The sequence below is a fragment of the Thunnus thynnus genome, chromosome 19 (assembly GCF_963924715.1).
Source record: "Thunnus thynnus chromosome 19, fThuThy2.1, whole genome shotgun sequence".
NCBI lineage: Eukaryota > Metazoa > Chordata > Actinopteri > Scombriformes > Scombridae > Thunnus > Thunnus thynnus.
In genome coordinates, this window is record NC_089535.1 from 3,704,393 (window position 1) to 3,728,945 (window position 24,553).

Genomic DNA, 24,553 nt, shown 5'->3' on the forward strand with positions numbered 1-24,553 from the left:
TGTATGAACATCAATGAAGACCTTTAAAGACAAAGAACAGCGAAAAAACAGAATAATTGAGAATATTAATGTCGTTATTAATGATACTTTTTGTAGAAAACAAAATGAATCACTCAACATTTTTTAAAACTTTATATTAAAGATGTTAAACTACGAATGATTTTATTGTAAATGTAATGATTATAATAGTAAAAAATTTTATTTGCAAATGTTTTTGGAAAAGGTTACCATTTAATTTCACAATTTTGCATATTTTACAAAACAAAAAAAAGAGTTTATGCACAAACAATTATTATAATGACATTTTTGAAAACATCTAGAACTTAATCAGCTTGTACTTTTTACTATTTACTGTGTTTTTTTTTTCCTTTTAGTATTGTTGTCATTGTCCTTTCTGTTTCTTTTTCACAAGACTTGATTGTAATCTTAACTTATAATATCTAACTTTCACATCTGATCCTTCCTGGTTTGTAAATTACAACAGAAAAGAAACAGAAACAGACACCTCGACCCTTTCAGTTCAGGTTTAGTGTTATAGAATAGTTTGGAATTATAAGAAAGATTTATACTGTGGAAAAAATGACCTCAGCTTAGAGTGAGAGAAAATGTTTTTGTTAATAAATGGAAGAAAAGGATGATTTATGACACAGTGGAAAATGCTTATGGACTAACTGATATATCAGTTTCAGGATACTGGTTTTGTAAACAACCTTTTTCAACGAGGGACATTTGTAACTATGGCTGATTTGTTTTAGTTTCATGTTTATTTTGTTTTCTTTCTCTTGCTTTTTGGTTGTAAAAAAAAGTAATAAGTTAACAGAGATAATACTTTTGGTTATATAAACAAACAAAAACTCAATAAATATTCAAGTTTAAAAAAAAAAAACTTGAATATTTTATGTTCCCACAGTGGAAAAGCAGCTTCAGTGTCTGTTTTGATACCATTAGGAGGACAAAAAAAAGTCTAAAACTGTGAAATTTCACATATTGCGGCTTTAAATAAAGTTATGCTACTTTGGGTAAAAGTTGTCTACTCAACCGATGAATGCCCTGCTGGGGTTTAAAAACAACAAATATGAGGAAATATAAAGAAAGTTCACGTATAAAAAAAAACAAAAAACACTGTGAGAGTCTCATTATTTCATAAAATAAACCTTTTATTTTTATCAAAAGTTGATCATGACAGCAATAAGATCATGACAATAATATAATGCACAGAAATGGAATAAACAGCAACAGAGTATATGAAAAAACTAGTGCAAAAAAATCACAAATACAAAAATATATTGCACTTTGAAGTTTTAGGTGGAAGAAGTCATGTTTGAACAACATTCTCAATTTGATATATTCATCTGTAAACATTTTTATCTTTTATGCTTTTATGCCGTTCTTGTCGTAAGCTTCTTAATAACATCCATATTCTGGAAAAAAAAAAAAAAAAATCTACAGCAAGAGAAGCTTTAGTTCAGAGCAGAAACCAACAGGCTACTTGTGGTATTTTATCTTGGTCAGAGTTGTGCTTTTTCGCTAGACCCTGTCTGGGTATAAACCTGGTCATTTAAACCAAAACACACACACACACACACACACACACACACTCGATCTCTCTCACACACACACACACACATTCACACACGATTTGAGCTTTACTTTAAGTGCATGAGGTGGTCATTTATGTGACACATTTCTGTGATTTATCATCAGAAACATCTGTCTTATGTTTTTTTTTGTTGTTGTTATTGTTGTTTTTGTCTCTCAGTGAATTTCAGCTTTGTTCAGACAAAGAGACAAAAGTTCCACCTGATGACACTTTCAGGCCTCGGTCACAAGCTCAAACTATCATTTAGCTGAAGATAGCTTTTCGTCCTGTCACAAATGTGCCACTTAGAGCGATTTAAAGAGTACAATATTGTTTACATCTGTGGACAGAATCTACTTTAGCACGTAGGCCTGCTGCTTAAAAACCACCCATAGAGAAACAGTAATTACGGTATGTGCAAAATTCACTGTGAGGCAGGAGGTGGCTCCTTCTGACCGCTCGGCGTGACCTTTCTGTCACGCTGCCGCATCAGAGAGATTTTTTTTTTTTTGCCTCGTCTTGAGCAAAGGACACGGAAGATCCAGCATGCCTTGAAATCCCTGGTCCATATGTCAATCGATGGTCACCAAATACTCTTCTCAGCTGACTTTCCCCACCCCCCCGAGTCAGGGAACCTTATTTATCGTGATATATAATCTGGTGAGAAGCTGGCGATGCAGGTCTGTAGCCGAGAGTGACGGTGTCTTGTTTTATGGAGGAGCCCCCTGAGCTCCAGAGCTAGTATAACTCAGCGGGACGGACACGTGTCGGGTCTCCTGACGTCAGCGGACACCTCCACAGGGTCAGGGTAAGGGTCAACCTGAGGGAGGGGGGGAAGACAGACAGAGCTGCACGTTTACAGGCTGCTGATTTAAATAGAAACAAAGTAAATATAAATAACAACAGTAAGCAGAAAGTATGAACACAAGGTGAAATAAAAAGGTGGAAAAAAGTTTTAATAATTTATTAGTTTACGACATTTCAGTCTGTCCGACTTTCATTATAAATCACTGCTGGAATATTTATTAGTCTGCGATGTTTTCCGGACAAAATCGAAAAGCTGTAAACTAATAAATATTCCAGCAGTTGGCGAGACAGCGTGCAAGAGTTTTTATCATTTTTATCGACTGTGAAGGGTCAGAAAGCAGGACTACAATAAACAACATTAAACAGGAGCGATATTAATAGAAAGTGAGTGTCTTAAAGCTCTACGGAGATACAACAGTGTCAAGAGGAATGACTTTTTCCTCATTAAAATGCAAATATGTGTGAGATCAACGAGGTATCTCTCATTTATCGCATTTAGTCAGTCAAAAAAGAAAAAACATGGAATGAATAATGATGCAGGACATGCAAAACATTTCTCTCTTGATAAATCTTGTGTATACGCAACTGTTTGTCTATGGAAGCCAATTCATGTCCGAAAAAAAACACAGACAACAGATGAAAAGTTTAAAAAAAAATACTTGTTAGTTCAAAGTCTTGAGATCTTAATAACATAAAAATTCACAATTTTGGATCATTATTATAAATTTTGACTTATTTTCTAATAATTGTGATAATAATTAATGATAAAATCTTATTTTTAAAGCACATTTGGGGTCAATGACACACTTTATCTTCCACATCACACTGACCTGCTTTCAAATTCATCTGCTCAAGCAGGTTCATACAAAAAAATGCAAAACATGTCTAATTTATTTGTTTAAATGTTTTAATTATTTTTTTTAAAACAATTTTATGTAAAGCATTTTGAGGTACATTATATGAAAGAAAGGTATTATACAAATAAATTGTATTCTTATTATTATTAGTATCTAAATTTTGACTTAGAAAGTCAAAATGTTAACTTATAAATGTTTTAAACTTTTGATTAATATATAGTAATTATGATTTTCTCATAATCTCATCATTTTGATGTAGAAAGTCAAGTTACTGTGGCTTCATTTATGATCATCAGGACCTTCTAATGTTTGTGTTTACATGTCAAACAAGAACACTTTGTGCTTCCTCGACAAACTGAAGAGACAGAAACAGAAACCGGAGGCAAAGATGACGGTGAAAGATGTGGGTAAAACTGGCTGAACGAGTCATATAAGTATTTTTTTTCTGTATGTTTGTTAGCCTGAAGGTATGATAGCTGTACTTTATCTCATAGAGAAGTTATTAACATGAAGCTCAGCTGATTGTTGTCAGCCTGTATCTGTTAACGCAGGTAACCAAACAGGTGAGTCCACACCTGACTGACCTGCTTTTAAATACATCGGCTCATTTTAGATTTGACCTTCTTAACCTTTGCGGAGGCGGCGAGCAGATCCGTAACTTTACAATACTCACTTTCTCGGTGAGAGTCGGATGAAACATTGATACCACTCGTTATTTTTCCATCTCTGTTTGTTTAGTGATTAAACAAACAAGATATGACATGTTAATTAGTCAAATTTAGAGGTGTTGGCAGGTGTATTTTTGAACTTTGGACAGAGCCAGTCTCGCTGTTTCCAGTCTTTATGCTAAGCTAAACAAATGTAACTGGCTCAAGCTGATGTGTGCTGAGTGTTCTGGCGCCAAATGGCTGCCGTAGGTGCCACACATCGGTGGCGGTTAAGGTGAGTTTCCCTCCTTCACTGAGAAGCGCTCTGGGTATAACGATAAAGTGCTATATTAGTATAATCCATTATTATTATTATTATTATTATTAAGCTAATCACCTCCTGGTTGTAGCTTTATGTTTAGCACACAGACTTCAGTGGTATCAATCTTCTCATCTAACTCTCGGCAAGAAAGCGAAATTTTCCCAAAATGTTAAACTATTTCTGTGATTTCTGGTTAATTTTGATGGTAATATTGAATTTATGATTTGATGAAGTATCTTGATTTATGTATTTCATTAACTGGACGAGCTGTTGCCCATCAGTTAACTTTATCTATAAACTTCTTGTGTGAATTTCCAGATAATTTACCAAATCAGAATATATATATCAATATTGCAGTGTAAAATATAATTTACATTATTATGTATATTTGAATTGGAGCGAGTTTTGATTAGTTAGACATTTTGCATGAATAATATTTTTTACTTTTATTATAATATTTTTCATTTTTAAAACACATATTTATGTGTATTTCCTTTTTCAGATATGTTTACTGTGTAATAATTAAATGTATGTTAAAAGGACAATTATTCTGCATTTTGTCTTTAATAACTGAATGAATTATTTTTCATTGTAACATGAATATTCCATGCCACATGAAAATCACAATATATTTATCATGTTATTATAACACACAGGAAATATATATAACAACATGAATTGTATTTCACTTAATTTCTTTGTCCGGTTTGTTTTTAATTTTGGCATTTTAAACTTTCCATAGAATGAGCTAAACATTCACTGCAGCCAGATTTATAGTACTTATATACAATGTATGTCTATGTTTATGATCTATAGGTGACACTTTAAGTCCTATTAAGCATTTATAAGCAGCATATAAACAGTTAATAAATGCTTTATAACAGAATATAATGTAGCTGTTGGCAGATATACAGATAATTAATGACAATATCTAGTAAAACACAGTTGTAATAATATAAAATATGAATATGAAATATGAAAAAGTTATAATTGTTGACAAATACTGTACATTAACAAACACTTAAAAATATCCTCATATCTGCTTAAAACTTATTTTAAACCATGTATTAACTGCTTATATTCTGCTTATAAATGCTACAAACAGTTACTGATAAATGTTATTGTTGTTGAGAAGTGCAAGTAAAAAAAGCAGATGAACTGACATGCCCGGAGTACTTTCCTCACAGAAGGGGAGTTAATTACCTCGTCACTATGTGACCTGGCACAACCTGTGAGGTTATGCCAGTGTAAATGTTTGTGTGCGTGCGTGTGGGCACTAACTGTACCTCTGAGTAGAGTGGCGGGGGCCGATATCTGAACTCTGTGATGTATGTCAGCAGAGATCCCTGGTCCTCTCCCTCCCCGTCAGACCTATCACAGCCCTGCAGGCAATCCCGCCTGTGAGACTCTGATATTGCCAGATCGCTGTAGCTCGGCGGCGCTGCAGACGTAATAGAGACATGAGTGTAAGAGATCTCGCTGTACTGTACGCACATGAAAGAGAGAACATGCATGCATGTGTTTACTGATTGTACCCTCAGGTCTTTCTGGCAGGCCCAGCCAGCTTAACGTGCTGCAGTTGCTGCTGATGCTGGATGTGCGGGTGGCACAGGCGTGTAGAGGTATGGTCCCTATCACCAACGGCAACGAGAGAGACAAGTTCAACCCACCTGGAACGTCCACATACACCTGCAATCACAGAGAGGGAGGGTTTAGAAAAAAAACATGGAAACATGACAGAAAATATTGCCAAACATTTTGTTTCCCAATGGGAGCCAGTTCTACCTGTTCATATCAACAAGATTCAAACTATTTTTCACATACACATGACTTATTGTACATAATACAACCTGTCATAGTCTTTAGGCATCGTGTGTAAAAGACATCAGAACATTTTGTGCTCTACGCAGCTTGTGCAACCACAACTTCCTGCATTCCAGTCCGAGCAAGCACACTCCTGAAGCATCAGTTCAAAAGTTTATCTCCCTGCTTTCTGATAATAATATCACGCTCTGGGACTAGAAAAAAACAACCTCCTCAACTATAATGTATTTTTAATGTCTGTTTGTTTGCAACTGAGGCAAAAAACACAAAGAAAACTGTGTTTTTAGGAGACTTTCACATTAGGCAACTTTCCTGTTAAGACATGTGACCAAAGTCTTTATATGTTCCCAGTAGATCATGATTCTCTGTGTTCTGTGCTGTTCTATATAATTCTATTCATTATTCTATTCTATACAAAGTTATTTGTGTGTTAGGTTTTTAGTAGTTTTTAGCACATTAGCTGGTTATTAGCAAGTTTTTAGTAGTTTTTGGGGTGTTGTTAGCTGTTGTTAGCAATTTTTTAGTCTGTTATTAGCAGGTTTTTAGTAGTTTACTGTGTTGTTAGCTGTTGTTAGCATTTTTTTAGTGTGTTATTAGTAGATTATTAGTAGTTTGTAGTGTTATTAGCAAGTTTTTAGTAGTTTTTGTGTGTTTTCTAGAGTGTTGTTAGCATTGTTTAGAGCTTGTTATTACTAGCATGTTATCAGTAGTTTTTAGTGTGTTTTTAGGGTTTTTTCTGGTCCTCATTATTAGCAAGTTAGTCATTTTTAGCAGGTTTTTAGTGCAGTATTAGCTGGCTATCAGCATGTTATTAGCATGTTTTTGGCAGTTTTTAGTGTGTTATTAGCAGAAGCTCATTTTGATTGTCATGTTTTTCATTTGAGCCTGTAGGTTAATGGATTTTAATGAATAAACTAGTAACTCATGTTCTAAGAAATGTGTGTATGTGTAGATTTTTTATAATTTTTTACTGGACTAAAGCATCATTCCAGTTATTCTGATGGGATACGTGTTTATTTTGTATAGAAATGAGACAATCTTGGTTAAAAAAAGTCATTTTGTTTTCAGCCTGGTCATATCGGTGTCTCTGGGTCACATCAGTGGGGGGAGGGGAGGTAATAGAGTGGCTTTAAGTCTCTGCAGAAACATTGTAGACTCACCACGAGAGCATACTCCACTCGGATGATGGGACAGTCCAAGATGGAGGGCGACACCGGAGGGATCTTAAGCAGTTTGCCCTCCCAGCTCTGACTCTTTCCCTGCGGCAGAGGGTCTCCTCTCAGATTGGACACCAGCTGCTGGATCTGCTTGCCTTTGCCCTTGGCGAAGAAGGTCTGGGTCTGGTACAGCGCAGCCTTGGGCACCACGACACGCGACGAACAGTTCTCCACCTCGGCGAAGATTTGGATAGACTCGCCTTGGAGAGAGGGGATAAGAGATCAGCCTGACAGACTGAGAGAGAAGCGAAATATGTGAAATCTCAGAAGTAGAGCATAAGAAGAAGAGTTAGAGGAATGAGAGGGAGGCTTGGCTCACCTGGTGTGTAGCCCTTTCGTTCTATCTTGGCACTGAGGGAGATCGGGCCTGAAGCACAGAACCAGCAGCACAAGGTTTTCTCCTTTGTACCGGCCTGAGGGGCCTGTTGATACACAATCATCTGTTTTAACTCCCGGCAAAACATAATTACATTCCTGCTGAGAGTTAGATGAGAGGACTGATACCACATACCATCTCTGTAGGGCAAATATAAAGCTGCAGCCAACAGCTGGTTAGCATAGCTTAGCATAAAGACTGGAAACAGCTAGCCTGGCCCTGTCCAAAGTTCAAAAATACACCTACCAACACCTCCAAAACTCACGGATTAACTCTTTGTATCTTGTTTGTTTAATCTCTACACAAACAGAAGTATGAAAATGTTTGGTTACTGTGTGTGCTGGGACTATTTCTTGATATACAAAAAGCAAAAGTCATCTGATCAGTACTCCTGTTCACCAAGAAATATTAAGAATACCATAAATGATCATTTTTCCTTTCTGTTTGTATGTGTATAAAAAATAAAAAATGAGAAACATCACGTTAATGCGTGTGTGAACTTGTGATGCTTATATCAGTATTTGAAAGTTTAAAAGATACAATAACAATATAGTTTGGTTTGTTTGTGTTTTTCCATAAAAACACAATAAAAACAGACACAAAGGATCTTGATATATGTCCCTTATTTATGTTGTTATTCTTTATTGTGACCAAGATACATAAATACATGTTTCTAAATGACCTCAAACCTAGTTTTGGCATTTCTGTTCTGCAGTTAGTTTGTCCTACCAGCAACTCTACAGCTCATTAATTAACATGATACATCTTTTTAAGTGTAAAAACGAGGCCGAGACCAATAATTCGACGCTGTCTATGCAGACTGCCGACACATCCAATACAAAAGAGAAATTGACATTTTTACACTTTTTGTACAGATGTGTTGCTTTTAGGCAGATTTTGCTGTTTATCCATTTCCAGTCTTTATGCTGAGCTAAGCTAAGCTAACCTGCTGCCTGCTCCAGCTACGTATTTATTCAACTTCACTCAATACAACTTTATTTATCCATGTAAGAACAAAAGTATGCAGCAGCTCGCCACCCAGACCCACAGATACACACACACAGTTGACTCGAAAAATGTCAAACTATCCCTTTAAAACGACAGAAGCGTGTGCAGCGTGCCTACCAGCAGCAGCGGCGTGTTGATGTCGATGTGTTCAAACACAATGAACTCTTTCTTCACTTTCACGGGGAGCAGCCACGGACGGTGCAGTTCAGCTTTCACCCAGTACCTCACACTGCCGTGCTTCCCTTCGAAGGAAGTCGCCAGAGCCCTGACAGACAGAAGGAAGGGCAGCAGGAAACGGACAATTAGGAAGTGTGGGTGGTCTGCGGTCGTGTCCTGTGAATGTCTCAGGCTATGCACTCAAGCTGCGTACATACATATATATATACATTACTCACATCTGAGGCAGGTTGAAGCTGAAGGCGAACTCGTGTAAGCCGGCGTGCAGAACAGTCAGGCCTTCCTCTGGACAGTCCTCATCTGAAAGACAAAGAACAGGTTTCCAGTCACACCACTCCGTACCGAGTCTGTTTACACATACTGTACTCATAACGGCACCTTGATTCATTACACAATGGACTCTACTTATCTCCTCACCTCAGAGGACTCATTTCCAACTTTTAGAGGCACGTAAGAAGCGGAAAAACTCATTCAGAACATTGTGTTAGCGCTGAGTATCGACCCCTTTTTTTTTTACTTTTCTGGTTCAGTTTTTAAATATTTACCAAAATGTACAATTATTCTGATAATCGATTAATAGTTTTGAGGGAAAATACTCAAATTTTCTGATTCCAGCTTCTTAAATGTGAATATTTTCTGTTTTCTTTGACCTTTATGATGATACACTGAATATCTTTGGGTTGTGGACTGTTGCATTAGGTTGTATTTTGGGCTTTGGGACGTTTTAAAGACCAAATGACTAATCGGTTAATTGAGAAAATATTCAACAGATTAATCGATGATGAAAATAATCTTTAGTTGCAGCCCTAAAGTGTTAACAGCAGATATTTGTACCAAATTTCAAACTACACCTGACTAATTATTATTATTTTTATTACTGGTTAATCTGTCAATTATTTTCTTGATTAACTGATTAGTTGTTTGATCTATAAAAAGTCAGAAAAGGGTGAAAAAAGTTGATCAAGCTCAAGATGAAACCTACAACCCAAAGATATTCAGTTTCCTGTCATAAAGGACTAAAGAAACCAGAAAATATTCACATTTAAGAAACTGGAATCAAAGAATTTGGACTTTTTTTCTTAAAAACCAACTCAAAACAATTACCTAAGAAGTTGGCGATTAATTTAATAGTTGACAACTAATCGATTAATCGACTAATCATTGCAGCTCTACCTCGTATATACACACACATAAAAACAAAGAATTTCTATCAAACATAATCATAGTAAAAGTCGGTTTATTAACAGTCTTTTTTGTGCTTTAGTTGAGTGTGAACAGGCGAAGCAAAGAGCTGCTGGAGTAACACGCCCTGTGAGAAAAGAACATGACCTCTATCCACTTCCTCATTTCTGCTGTTATTGTTTGTTTTTAAAATGATCTGTAAATGTCTCCATCGCTCCGCTTCACCCTGCTGCATCTCGCCTGTTTGTGTCTGTCTACGTACATACGTGTGTGTCTGTGTGTGTGTCTGTGTGTGTGTGTGTGTGTGTGTGTGTGTGTGTGTTTGAGCTCATATGCATTTAGCGTGAGAGCTGTCATGAACAGCTTGTGTACGTGTGTGTGTGTGTGTGTGTGTGTGTGTGCGTGAGTGTGTGTGTGTGTGTGTGTGTGTGTGTTCGTGCATGTATGAGCGTGCGCCCAGTCAAGTCACCGGCAACACAGAGCAAAGCAGGAGTAGACCGGTATGAACCAGACTGAGCAGCTTCCTTCAGCTGGAAACTCCAACGCATGCATTACAACTCGGCTTCTCATTGGACGAGAGCGTGACATGAAAAACAGCTCTGGCTCTGATTGGTGCTTCTCCGACAAGCCCCTGCCCACATTAGTACAGCCATGTGGTGTGTGGCATGAGAGGAGGAGGAGGAGGAGGAGAGGAAGGGTGTTGTACACTAACAGTGAACTCCAGGTGGACCTGCAACTCTCACGCAAAGACTTGAATGAAATAAATAACGACAGTAAAAAAAAAACATCTGCTGCTTTTATGGTTTTATTCATAAACCGTCGTCAGAATTATACACAGAAGCATTTACAGGCAAATTCACATCACAACCAGCGTCATATTTTCATTTGTTTTTCTTTTTTTTTTTGGATGGAAACATTTAAAGTCAGTGTTGAAGGTTCACTCTCACACAGCGGTTCATAAAAACACCTCAAGGTTCGTTTAGTAGCTGCTCTGGAGAAGTTTTCAGTTGAAGTTTGTTGAATTTTACTGTAGATTTGATATTTCTGACCTCGTCCGTGTTAGCTTGAAGGTTAAAAAACACTGAGTTTAAGAATCAACTTTAAATGACAACTTTCTTTAGAGCAGAAACGATTAATCGAGAAACTGTTTGGAAAGTCGATTAATCGTTTGAGTCGTTTTTTTTAAGCAAAAAAGTCAAACGTTCATCAGTTTCAGCTTCTCAGTTGTGTTGATTTGTTACTTTTCTTTGTCTTATGTGACAGTAAACTGAATATTTCTGGGTTTTGGACTGTTGGCAAGACATTTGAAGACGTCAGTTTGGGCTTTTAAAGATTATATTTGATATGTTTTTACTGTTTTCTGACATTTTATAAACCAAAAGATTCATCGTGAGAATAATCGACGATGAATCAGTAACAGAGATGCAACGATTGGTTGATACACTTCACACAACAAGGCCAAAAAATTGTTGCTTCCAGCATCTCAAACTTTTGTTTTATATCATTGTAAACTGAATATTTTTGGGTTTTTGGACTCTTTGTCACACAAAACAAGAAGTTTGAAGACATTATCTTTGATCTCAGAGAATCAGGGAGGGTGTTTATTGCTATATTTTGACATTTTATAGACTAAATGATTAATCAAGAGAAGAATTGGCAGATTGGTTAATAACATGGCTGAAACTAACCATTATTTTCATTATTTGATTAATTGTTTAGTCGATGAAAAGTCAAAAAGAAGGAAAAAAATGTTTGTAACAACTTCTCAGAGCTCAAAGTGATCACCTTAAACTGCTTGTTTTATCCGACCAACAGTCCAAAAAACAAAAAACATTTCATTTGTTATCACATATGATCAAAACAAGCAACAAATCCACATATTTCAGAATCTAGAACCAGCAAATATTTGGCTTTTTTGCTTGAAAAATGACTGAAACGATTAAACAATTAATAAAATTCACCACTCAGCTGATCAACTAATCATTGCAGCTCTAACATGATCACCTTAAAGTATTAATAGAAAAAAAAAAACCCAAAAGTTTATTGAAGTTTGAACATTTACAATCCCAACTCTGTCTGCTGAGGAAGATCATGTGATACGAATGAAAGCTCCAGAAACAGCAACCAAAAATCGGTGACGTTGTTTCCGTCCAGATTTAACAAAATCATCCCTGAAAGTGAAGCGACATCGTTTCATTTGATCTTGACCTTTGACCCCCCCCCCCCCCCAAAACACCGTCCTCCATCCACCCTGAATAAACAAAACAAAAAGGTCCTGCTGTCGTCAGTAAATCCTCCATGGTCTTCATGATGACGATGATGATGATGATGTTGGTGACATCTTGCTTTAAAATAACTCTCATCTTGTTCAGTCCAAACGTGTCTTTCAGTCATTAATCATACAAATAATTCACTATATGGACACTTTATACTGTAGTAAAGTCCGGTGAGGAGGAGAAAAGACACAAATATAAAACCTAAAACAAATGTAGGAGATATTCTGACCAACATCCTGTCGAATAACAAGAAACTAACAAGAGCTTCAGTGTTAAACATCCCTGCAGGAGGCTTATTTACATCCAGCAAACTGTCCTTTCACTCATTTGCATCATATTTTACAAGTATAACAGACAACAACACAGGTAGGAAGTGGTAACCAGCAGCTGATACTAAACACACACACACACACACACACACAGAGTCAGTCTGGTCCTCCCTCCTCCTCCTCCTCCTCCTCCTCCTCCCCTCCTCTCTCTGGCAGTTTCTGAACAGGTTTGAACCGCTTCTAACAAAGGGAGTTGCCTGAGCTATATAGGCTACTTCTTCAGGATGTTTTTGAGTAAAAATGTTTATTCCGCAGCAGTTTGCGTAAAATGTTGCACGTCTAACATGAAACTCCTTCGACTGCTTTCGACCGTACATCGATTTCCTCTTTTACTCCGAAGTGTTTCATACATGGATTGCAACTTTTTCTCCCCCCCGAAGCAAACTGATGCAGACCGTTCATGACAACATGATAGGCTCTCTCTCCCCTCCACCACCAACCTTTTAAACCCTCTCTTACCGCAGGCTGTCACTGCTGGAAATGTCGTTTAAAAAGCATTTACATAGTACACACGAGACGCTTTAATAATTTATGTGAAGTGAGGAAAAAGAGAAGAGCAGTGTAGACTATCGCATCAACGATCAGCTGTTGCATCAGCACCACAGTCACTGATGGACTGCGTGTTTTTTGGGGGGCTCTGCGGTTTGTTTTGACTCATGACTGCAAATACTTTGTGTTCATAAAGTTGAATATCACAATCAGCCTCACTTCGATCGGCTTGTGTGAAAAGTTTGCGGTGATCAGCTGACCCGCATCACTTCATACACTGCGACAACAGCACCAGCAGCAGCAGCAGCAGCAACAGCAGCTATGTGACAATAAGATGTACCGACTGGTTTTATGAGTCCTTACCTCTCTCCTCTCCTATCAACGTGTCGTAATGGTGCAAGTATTCCACCTCCTCCGTGTAGTTTTGAGTGTAAGCCGTGTTGGCTCCGGCGTTCCGGGACTCTGTCCACCGGACCTTGGCGACTCCTTTCGCGGTTATGTCCAGGCTCTTCACCCGCACATCCCCGGTAACTTCCACCACCACCCTCCCTGACACCAGGTCCCCACCGGAGAACACCGGCAGGTTGTTCTCATTCAAACTGTCAAAGTAGATAGCCAAGGCCCTCACTTTGCCCAGTACCATGACGGCAATGAAATGAAACAAGAGTTTAAAAAAAAAAGAGAGAGAGTCTATGGAGGAGAAGTTGTGAATAGAGCCGTTTGGCACAAATGCATGCGCCTAGCTCCAGGTGCCCAGCACAGAGCTGGGTCTGTGTCGGTGATGGATCATCTGGCTCAGACTGCACAGCTGATGGTCCGCTCAGCTCGGCTCGGCTCAGCTCGGCTCGGCTCTCCTCCGGCTCCGGGTCTGCCTGTGTCTCTCTCTCTCTCTGCTGCTGCTTTCAGCCTCCAGCCGCTCCGCTCTTAAAGCCTCTGTGCGCAAAAATAACCTCACTGAGCATGTGCGCACAGACCGGCCGGCCTGCTCACACATACATGAGCCGAAGCTCAGCCTATAGCACCAACTAATAATCTGACTAATACACACAGAGAGGCAGAGGATATGTCTCCACTTGTCCTCACAGTTAGTATCCATTATGAAAGGTGTGAGATTATGAAAAAGGTGATTATTTCATAGTTTTCAAAAATTTCCTGATAAGAACTTGATGGGTAATTTTATTTGGGGTGCTTACAGATTTCATAATTAATGTATAATGAACTATAAGGTATCTTTTTTTAATTTTATTTTACAGGTTCTTTAATTTTATACTAATTTCCGTGAAATTCAAGTACGTAGTTTACAGGTATTTAACGGTTAACTTTAGGATATTTTACAGAGATGGTGGTGCAATTTTGGTACAAATTATAAGAAAAAACTGAAAAAAAGTGTTAAGTTGGTTGAGTTGGTAAGTACCCCTCATTTTCTGCAGTTTGACACACAAAACTAAATACTGAAAACTTACAAACTAAACCAATGTAACTTTCTGTTTCATTTTGTCAGCACCATCTCTGTTAAAATGTCCTAAAAAATTACTGTAAAGCAAATTCTCACCAACTATAACTACTATTTCATCAACTGCATTTGTTTTTTTTTTATTAATTCCTCCTTTACACTGTGTAAAATAGCACATTTTTAAAAGTCCAGCTTAATTAAAATAGACTACTTTAAACCTGTATTAACTGATTTTTGTTCACTAGTTTTCAGCAGAAACAAGTATTGACAGCCCAGTCTCTCAGTTCATGAAATAGTCACGAAACTTAATCTATAGATTTGTGTACATAGACACAAATTTTTCCATTTTTTCCATGCACTCGGCATGACTTTCAAAGAGCCTGTCAAGTGGTGCAGTTCAGATGACATCTATACCCGGATAGCAAAACTGCTGTGGCCCAGATCCGGCCCACACCCGACACTTTTGGCACTTTCATCCGGCCCACATACCGCGCAGAATGATGGCATTTGGACTCCTGTTTCCCAGATCTGGACCACAAGCAAGACGTCTGTCAACCAAGGCCCACATCCAGAATACACATCCCTGAGAGTACCACATCTTTACCAAAAAAGGCCCGCATTTGATTTGGGATATTTGGGCTATATTTGCTATTCTACATGTGGTGCCATTTCAGGCTCATATCCATTTTGTCCAGGCCAGAAAAAGGCCAGTAGTGCCGCATCATTGCCTGAAGTGGCCCACTTCTGTATGCGATCTGGGTGTAAGGTGACAAATTTTCATATTCGGAGGTGGTGGGTTGGATCGATCGATAGATCCTAACTTGCAAAAAGTGGACTTTGCTGCAGGAGACCACTGTTTGTTTGGTGCCGTGTCATTGGTCCAATGGCCCGTTGTTCCGAAGGCACCGGCTATGGCTAAGGAACCAGTGCAATAATTTACCGACTACTCAGACAGAACGAGATTCCGTGCCAGAAGTCCACAGGCAGTTGATCCGGACTGGTTTTCCATGCCAATGGTAGTTGATTCTATTGGTATGGAATGGGTTTGCGGAATTTATTGATGGACCTCTTGTAGACCACTAACTGGACAATTTTTTATCATCATGTCGGGCATTTTAGTGACGTTAAACAGGACGTTTTACTGTTTTAAACCAAACCATGATCTTACCCTAAAGCTAACCAAGTGGTTTTTGTGCCTAAACCTAACTATTTTAACCCAAACAATGGGAAAGATTGGCGTATCACCTGCAAGCATAAACGTTCCTCCATTTTGAAACAATTTGAATTTGATCACATGATCTTGCGCAATCATTACCAGGGTGCATACGTAATAATTCTGTACCAACAATAAATGGACTATTAACACGGAGGAATCCGTACCAGTAGCCACTTCCTATTCTGAAATGCCAGTAGTTCAAAAAAATCCAGAAAACATAAATTATGTTTTAGAAGGAAAAGATGTTTACCGGTAAGCTCAGCCTCGTTAAATTTATCAATATGTTAACAGGGTCCGTCTGACAGTAGCAAAAAAAAAAGTTATTTCACAACATCACAAAAATAATTAAAATACTTTTTCCAATCAATCGTTAGTACACGGGACTGTAGGTCAAACTACATAATAAAAACTGTCATGTTTGTGTAGCTGCCCCATCATCAGTCCTTTAAAATATAAATTAACTTATCAAACAGACTTTTCACAATTCACTCAGTTCTTCTGATAAATTTGCCGTCATGTTTCTCAAAGCAGAACTCTGATTTAATGAAATCACGTTATGAAAATTACGTGGACGTGCCGACTGGCGGTGTTTCGGAATGTCGAACAGTAACATTACACATCTTACGTTAATTTATTTAACTTAGTTTGCAGTTCTTTAGGAGTCATACAAAGTCATAGACTAAGATTTAGGAGGAGTATCTGTTTAATTCAATTTAACAGAACTGTCGAGCAATATGTTAATGGCGTCTGGCTTTTGGTCTAATGGGATATTTTAGAAACTACTGGGGTAGTACTACTTGGGGGGGGGGCAGTCCCTGTTTGCTTTTCGTTTCCAACCACGCATCAGGACAGTTTTCTGAAAACCGTAACTATGATTGTCAAGGTGTTTACTGTTGCCATGACAATGAGGGGGTTGCCTAACTTAAAGGAAGTAGCTACGTTAACCCACGTCATGTTTCAAGTGATCATTTCAACCCAAACTGTGATCCTTCCCTAAACCTAATCAGACTTCAACAGCACTGTCACACCGTAAAACATAATTATTTTTTAACAGTGACTTGTGCAGACACTACTCTCAGATACTTCCAACTGAAATACACGAGTTTAAAGGTCATGCTGAATGTCACGAAAAAAATTGAAAATTTGTGTCCATCTACACAAATCTACAGATTAAATTTTGTGACTATTTCATGAACTGCTGTGATACGGGGTTGGTAGTGAACACAACTCTGACATATCATCACCTTTTAAGTTGAAATGTCGAACTTGTTAGCAAACAGTTGCTTATTTCCACATCCAGCAGTTATGGAGTAACATTATCATTCATGTGGAGTCGTGTTTCTGTCCACCTGGTGAATGTAAGTCCAATATTCACTCTCTTTTAGCTCTGTTTTTACTCTCTACCAACTCCTGAGGGAAATATCTGGCTCTTGAGCTGCTAAATGCTCCACTATGTTCACTACAGGTGGCCTTTATTTACTGTTCATCATGCGTTACATTTTTGTACCTAACCCAAATCAAAGCTTCATAGGAACCGATGTGTTTTAAACAGAACTGTCGGTCAAAAAGCTGATGAACAGAATCAAAAGAACAGAATGAAAAGTGTAGACGTTTCCCACAGCAGACGTTTTGACTTGTCATAGCAGGAAAAGCATTTCTGTGTCCCCAGAAGTACAGCCTGCGAGGCAGCGTGCCCAGTGGGAGGGCCTTGAAACCTGCACACGTGAATGTAATTAAACCATGATTCATGTTATTAATTACACCTGTGCTTTTCTTAGTAAAAGGTTCTAGAGTTCCCAGTATGGTTGTCAGTGACCAGCTTCAAGTCAGGGCATGAAAGCTAAAATGAAACAAGCAGGGCTTCAGCTAACTATTACTTTCACTATTGATTCATCTGCTGATTATTTTCTCAATTAATCGATCATTCTGTCTATGAAATGTCAGAAAGTAGTTATAATTTCGCAGAGCTCATGGTGTTTATTTGACAAACAGTCTAAAGATATTCAATTTACTATCATGTGTGACACAGAAAAGCTTCAAACCATCACATTTGAAAAAATGCAACCAGGACATTTTTAGCATTTTTTCTTAAAAGAATGACTAAAAGGATTATTCAATTATCAAAATAGTTAATGATTGATTTTCTGTCGATCAACTATCAATTAATGGACTAATTTGTTGCAACTCTAGAGTAAAGTGAACACAAGTCAGGACAGCCACGTTCACTCAGAGCTATGTTGTAAAGCTTTAATAAGATTGTGTTTCATATATGTTAAAGGACGCAAAAGCTAAAGACAGTTAACGGTGTGTTAATAATAATAATAATAATAATAATAGTTTATTTATGAGACACTTATTGAATTTGCAATATTTATTGATCAAAGCTAATCCCTGGATATCCAGTGACCCTCAAAACTGTACTTAAGTGCATGAATTTGAGTAAATATACTTTCCACCATTGGTGATATACATACAGTACTGTGCTGTTGTATGGATGCTTTCAATAATAAAATAATGTCATAAATATTTTTTATTTCACAGTTAACTTTATACAAAGTATAAGGTATAAGGTAAACAGCAGGAATCTAAAGTAAATCAGTATTTGCTGTGAGCAGCTTTGCCTTTAAACCAGCAGCAGTTCTCAGTGTTTTTCAGGTACTCAGCAAGTCGGTTGCTCCTGACTGACTCCATGATGTTGAGATGAGGGCTCTGTTGGGGCCAAACCATCCTTGTTCTTCTTGTTGCTGAAGATACAGACGGGTGACAAATCAAAGGAAAAACCAATATAAAGTGTCTCAGTATGGTGTCGGGTCACCACATGCCACCTTGGTATTGATCCTACAGTCTCTGGACTCTTCTGGAGGGATGAACATCCTCCAAAAGATATTCCCTCATTTGGTGTTTTAATGATGGTGGTGGAGAGCGCTGTCGGTCAGTCAGTGCAAAATCTCCCATAGGTGTTCATCTTTATGATTCTGGCTGTATGTTTGAGGTCGTTGTCATGGTGCAGAACACATTTGGAACCAATCAGACGTCTCCCTGATGGTACTGCAATATGGATAAGAATCTAAACATCTTTAAGTTCTAAAAATGTTGGCTTTTCACCAGTGAAACATAGCCAAACTCCTGTCTGTGGTATCAAGAAATGAAATGGAGATGTTAATATATGCTTTTATTTCATCAGGATTGGACTATTGTAACTCTCTTTTTACCTTAATCTTAATAATTCTTCCATACACCGCTTACAAAGTGTCCAAAATGCTGCTGCTAGGCTTTTAACACGATCCAACAGATGATCACACATTACATTATTTTGGTGCTTATAGAGCCTTGCATGGCCGAGCGCCACAGTACATTACGGACCTTCTCCACCCCTACACCACGAGCTGAGCTCTTAGGTCCTCCACCCAGGGCTTTCTAAGTGTACCTCGTGCACATTTTAAGACCTGGGGTGATCATGCTTTCCAGTCAGCAGCCCCTAAGCTTTGGAACAGTCGTCCAACTAGCTTAAGGGCCTTGGAAACTGTTGACTCTTTTAAAAAGCAGCTAAAAACCCATGTGTTCAGGCAGGCATTTGGATAGTTTGTGCTATTCTATCTCTTAATTTGTCTATTTTGTCTGCTCTCTCCTTGTATATTTCTATCTGGTGTCTTTGTTTTATTTATTTTGATGCATTTGATTTTATCTCTTCGACTGTGAAGCACTTTGTCACTGGTGTTTGTGAAAGGTGCTATATAAATAAACTTTATACTGCAGCACATAATCTATTTATACTGCAACAGTTGTATTAATTAACTTAAGGTCTAGAAAATCACCTCTAGTTGCTCTTCATGACACATGGGGTGTTCACACTATGAGCGACAAAGCTACAGAGCGGCCACGTGTGGTCAGCTACATTGTCGCCGAGTTGCCTTTGAAGTGTTGCTCGTTGACGTGGTTATGTCGTCATGGGCTTGTTTACCATATTAAATTACAATTATATTTAACTGCTAGTAAACAAGATTTAGTATTATTAAATGACATAATACCAGAAATAGCTATTTGTGTTTAAAAATGTACGTTACCCGATACTCTCACACTAGCTGCCAAGCTCCATTTTTTTTGTTAGTGTCGCTGTAAATGAAATGTTTAGAGTTAAATAGCAAAGGGAAACGGCTAACTGCAAGAATCAGCTTTTCTTCCATTTTTTTTTAGATGGAACAGAACAGGAATTGTGGGGAGAGAGAAGGGGAGTGGAACAAAAACATGATTGGTTGATGCTTCACTGCGTCATTGGAGTGCTGAAAAAAGTTGAGGTCAGCTCAACTTTGATTTGTAACAAGTGTCGGGCGTCAGTTTGTAGCTTCATGTCACGGTTTCCACTGAAGATGACTTGTAGCCTGTTGCTTTGTCGCCAGTAGTCTGAACACACAGACAGACTCCACTGTGCTGCTGCAGCTCTGGGAATCATCAAAACCTTTGAGTCCATCTGCTGGCCAAAACTGTGCTGCACAATGTGCAAAAAAAGTTTTTTTTCAATTCAACAAATAAAAGCCAAATAAAAGTTTTTACAAGGAAAATGTTGTATAATATTCATGTAGTGGAGAGAATTATTTACAGCTTGAAAACTCAGAGGCAAACATTTGTTTATATTTCATCCTTCAGACCAGACTTAGTTCAAATATTTATTATAATCACTTCCCAGGGTCATTTTTATCCTCCTTTTCTGTCTGTCTGTAAGTTAGTTTATGCAGGTTAGTTAGTTTATTTATCTATGTATAGTAAGGTCGGGCCCCTCCAAAGGGTCAGCAGATAAATCTGAGGGGTCGTGAGATGATTAATGGGAGAGGAAAGAAGAAAAAACAAAGTTCTGATACACAAATCTGTTTTCAGTTTTTGGACTTTTTCTCTAATCTTTGATTTTTTCTGAAATATTGGATCATTTGAACATTTATTGAAATGAAAGCATGTGAGAAGTTTAGAGGGAAAAATCACTATTTGGTGGAGCTGTTAACAACTCATAGACATGTGAAATGTGACCCCGACTACACACTGCTTTTTGTAAGACGTCAAAAGACAAAAAGGTTGGAAACCACTGGTTTCATCTTTAACAATGTGTTGTATTTTAAAAGCTTGTTATATTATCCATTGTGTCAAATCTTCATCTGAAAAGTAACCAAAGCTGTCAAATAAATGTAGTGGAGTGGAAGTATAAAGTAGCATCACATGGAAATACTCAAGTAAAGTAAAAGTACCTTAAAGTTGTACTTAAGTATGGTACTTAGTTACTTTCCACCATTGAGTATTATTATATTTTTTATACATGAAGCAAAGAAAGCAACAAGGAACTGTGTAGAAATAGATTTTTTATAAGTTTTCTCACATAAATGCTACTCAGTCTGTCCTGCTTTTGAATTCATCACAATTGCAGGCAAATACCCATGGTGCAACAGGGAACGTAAATGTGCAAAATGACAGAAGTGATGATTTAATTGAGAGAGTAAACTTTACACAAAATCTACAAGAGAGTTTTTCTCTTTAGTTTCCTCCGTAAGAAGCTAAAAGTTGAAGAGATGAGGAGGATCTGGATGTGACTCACAAGCAACAGACGTAACAAAACATTCAGTATCTGTAAATGCACTTGCATATAATTTATGTTCAGTCGTGCAAAAACACCTCGATACATATAAATGACAGCTCACAGAGACATGCAGGAAATTCCATCCAAAACCATCCACGTATGGACGACTCCGGAGATTATAAAACTGATAAGACATTGCAGAACAGTGACATCAGTGCACACCAACTCTGACTGTACACGTCACATGAACACTGCAGGATCCTTATTCCATCATTGTCCGTCCAAATACAGAAAAATGACAGGTTACAAGTCGTTAAACCTGCTATGACTGATTTTTTGGCCACTTGGGGGACATATCATCACTTTTTAAGTTGATATGTTGAACTTGTTAGCAAACAGTTGCTTATTTTCACATCCAGCAGTTACGGAGCAACATTATGATTCATTTGGAGTCGTGTTTCTGTTCACCTGGTGAATGTAAGTCCAATATTCACTCTCTTTTAGCTCTGTTTTTACAAATATCTGGCTCTTTAGCTGCTAAATGCTCCACTATTTTGCTGATTTTTATTCGCATTTTCATTTTGTGCATAGAAAATCGTGAATGGAAATTCAGAAAAATTTGAAAAAATCTTGAAATATTGCAAAAAAGTTTTTTTTTTTCATGCTTTGCTGACGTGTAAAAGTTGGCATATTAATAAAAACAAAATGCGACAAAGTGCAATGTAAACAGACTTAGTGAATAAATGATGACAGACATGAATAATGTGACTTAAACATCAGGGAAGAGGAGACTGAAACCTTCCTCAAATGAATACATGAAACAAACTGAAATGTTTTCCACATGGTTTTCCATCGTTTGAGCTTTGACTGATGCTCATTTAATTGTGTCCTCTTCTTCTGCAACGGTTTAATGACATAGCGCCACCAGCTGTTCATTTTCTCTAACTCCTAATATTTGCATAACAGCAGTGGATGGAAATGTGCATTATAATTCATATTTTCTTTTGCTGATTTTCTGGAAATTCAGATAAAAGTTGTGCTACATTTGGATGATAACCTGGCTTATGAGAGCGCTGAGAGTGAACTAAAACAGTAAAGTTGCAGCCAGACAGATAAACAACGAGCTGAAACTCACTATAAAGCTCCGTAAAGCCGAGAGGAGCTGCACATTATTACCATGACAATATCCATTATAGACACTTTAAGTGTCTGTAATGGATAAGTGTGCCTTTTAACTGGTAAATATCTTTGTCTCAATCTCTACACCATCAGTTTGTAATGCAGGCTTTCTATTATGTAACATCGCGGTGACATCATCAGGGTTATTTCCTTAGACTTCACAAACCTCCGTCAGAGCTACAGAAGACATTAAAAATCTGCTTACAGACTGAATATGACTCATCATGGTGAGTAAACTGAATTTGACATATAAAATTGGTGGACTTCCCCTGTAACTGCCAAATAATTTGATTGATTTGAATCGCCATGGCAACACTTCCAGTTTGTATTTCCACAATGAATTCCAGATGATGTTATTTTCCATTTAAACAGTTCATTAAGTCAACATGCAAAGTTGTAGTGTGGATTTGATCTAATCTGACGTGTGTTTCACATGTTTACCGGGCGTGTGCGTGTGTGTACGGTCATACGTGGAACAACAGTGACGGTAATAACATGCATCTCTATCTTTAAAATAACATCAGACTCTAACAACACATTAAAAAATAGCACAATAATGTTTAAAGAAATTTAAAAAAAAAACATAAATCAGAGATGCAAATATCCCATGCAACAGCAGCACACCTTCATACACGCATGCTCATTGTAACATACACATGTACATTCATGACATACATTATTACCACATATATCACTTTAGCTTCATCTTGTGAAGTGTTGTTACAAGAAATAAAAGAGATTTTAAAAAACATCACCAGAAGAAGTGTTTCTTTACAAGATTTAGAAAATAAATCTTTCCACAGTAACAAAAACTCAAAACTCAAAACATTCACATCTTCTCATAATAATCCAAATATACAAGAAATATATAAATAACTTAGTTTACATTGTTGTACAGTTCAGAGAGGAGTGATTGTTAATGTCAGCGTGCTGCTAGCTCAGGTTCGTCCTCCTCCGTTTGCTGGGGCTTTGTCCTGGATCGACCTTCAGCTCCCGATACTGCATCTGTCGGGTACAAACACACAGATAGCAATATGACGACAGATTCAGAGTCTCTATGAGCACTTGAGGCATACGTGTATATTCGAGGGGGAGACACAAACGCACGACTCAAACAGTAGTTCCAAAAAACAAGTCTTTAATAGCAGGTTCGGTACACGGGCAGGCAGTCAGAGAAGGCAACAGGACCAAAATGGGTTAAGCAGAGGCAGAGTCAAAAAAAGGCAGATCCGGGGTCAAAAACACGAGAGACTATAACAAAGAGGATAATGCTGGAACGCTTGCGACTAAGGGCTAAGACGAACTGGCACAGGAAGCAGGGGTCACACAGACTAAATACACAAGGGGAGTAAGAGTAATGAGACACAGGTGGAGGACATTAGGGGACGATGACGAGGACAGGAGCGGGAAACACACAAGGGCAGGAAGTGGATCTAAAGGCAGGATGATTCATGACATATAAACTCGTCTTTCCGACTCAAAAAACAAAGACTGACGTGTGTTTACATTGTTATGACTTCAGACAGGTGACCCAGTTTCTTTCGGGAAAAGTTTCTTTGCTCAGACAGACAAACTGTTTGCTGAAGAACACTAATATTGTAATCTGAAGACCCTCTGGCTGTGTACCTGCAAAAACACACATGCAACAGCAGAGTTGGCAGCTTGAAAGCTTACAGCAGCTTTGCTCTCAGATCTCACAGTAATTTGACCAATCATGTCTAGTTTAAAGATCTCCATCAAGCTCCTCAGAGTAGGAGATCTCTCCTCTTGGTCAGGACTAGAAGTAAAAGCTTTTTACCAACTTTCCTAACTCACTCCTGTCTGTGCTCATATTTAGGAGCTGCAGCGGAGTCCTGACATGTTAGGACTTGTCAGGAGACGGCGTTCAGGCAGAGATATGCTTATTGAAAGATCGTTTTGACTAGGAAAAAAAGAAAAAAGAAGGAGGAGAACACCTGCTGTCCCTGCAGAAACACGTCCTGGCAATGTTACACTTCACTGTAACGAGGGAACATGCAGTTTTGCAACAGTAATTAATCAAACTTTGATTGTGGT

At 38.0% G+C, this 24,553-nt stretch overlaps 2 protein-coding genes and 1 long non-coding RNA gene across 7 annotated transcripts in view; all 3 read right to left on the reverse strand.

The window, feature by feature from the left end:
- Window positions 1–1,136: 1,136 nt before the first annotated feature.
- Window positions 1,137–14,071, reverse strand: LOC137170479 (arrestin domain-containing protein 3-like). The gene is made up of 8 exons (XM_067573903.1): window positions 13,454–14,071; window positions 9,033–9,114; window positions 8,755–8,902; window positions 7,573–7,675; window positions 7,197–7,453; window positions 5,748–5,901; window positions 5,499–5,653; window positions 1,137–2,399 (listed from the first exon to the last, which is right to left on the reverse strand). Exons 1-8 carry the CDS (start codon window positions 13,731–13,733, stop codon window positions 2,328–2,330), a joined length of 1,251 nt encoding a protein of 416 aa, XP_067430004.1. The 5' UTR covers window positions 13,734–14,071; the 3' UTR covers window positions 1,137–2,327.
- LOC137170480 (uncharacterized) lies at window positions 10,872–13,447 on the reverse strand. Its single transcript, XR_010924614.1, has 2 exons — window positions 11,486–13,447; window positions 10,872–11,241 (listed from the first exon to the last, which is right to left on the reverse strand). It is a non-coding gene; the product is annotated as an uncharacterized lncRNA (long non-coding RNA).
- Window positions 14,072–21,667: 7,596 nt separating the features above from the next.
- The window catches only part of mctp1b (multiple C2 domains, transmembrane 1b), a 41,310-nt gene continuing 38,424 nt past the window's right edge, over window positions 21,668–24,553 (reverse strand). For all 5 annotated transcript variants that reach the window (XM_067573913.1, XM_067573912.1, XM_067573911.1 and 2 more), the window contains one exon: window positions 21,668–23,503. In XM_067573913.1, coding sequence (XP_067430014.1) covers window positions 23,432–23,503 — 72 coding nt within the window. In that variant the 3' untranslated portion in view covers window positions 21,668–23,431. The remainder of the gene's footprint in view (window positions 23,504–24,553) is intronic.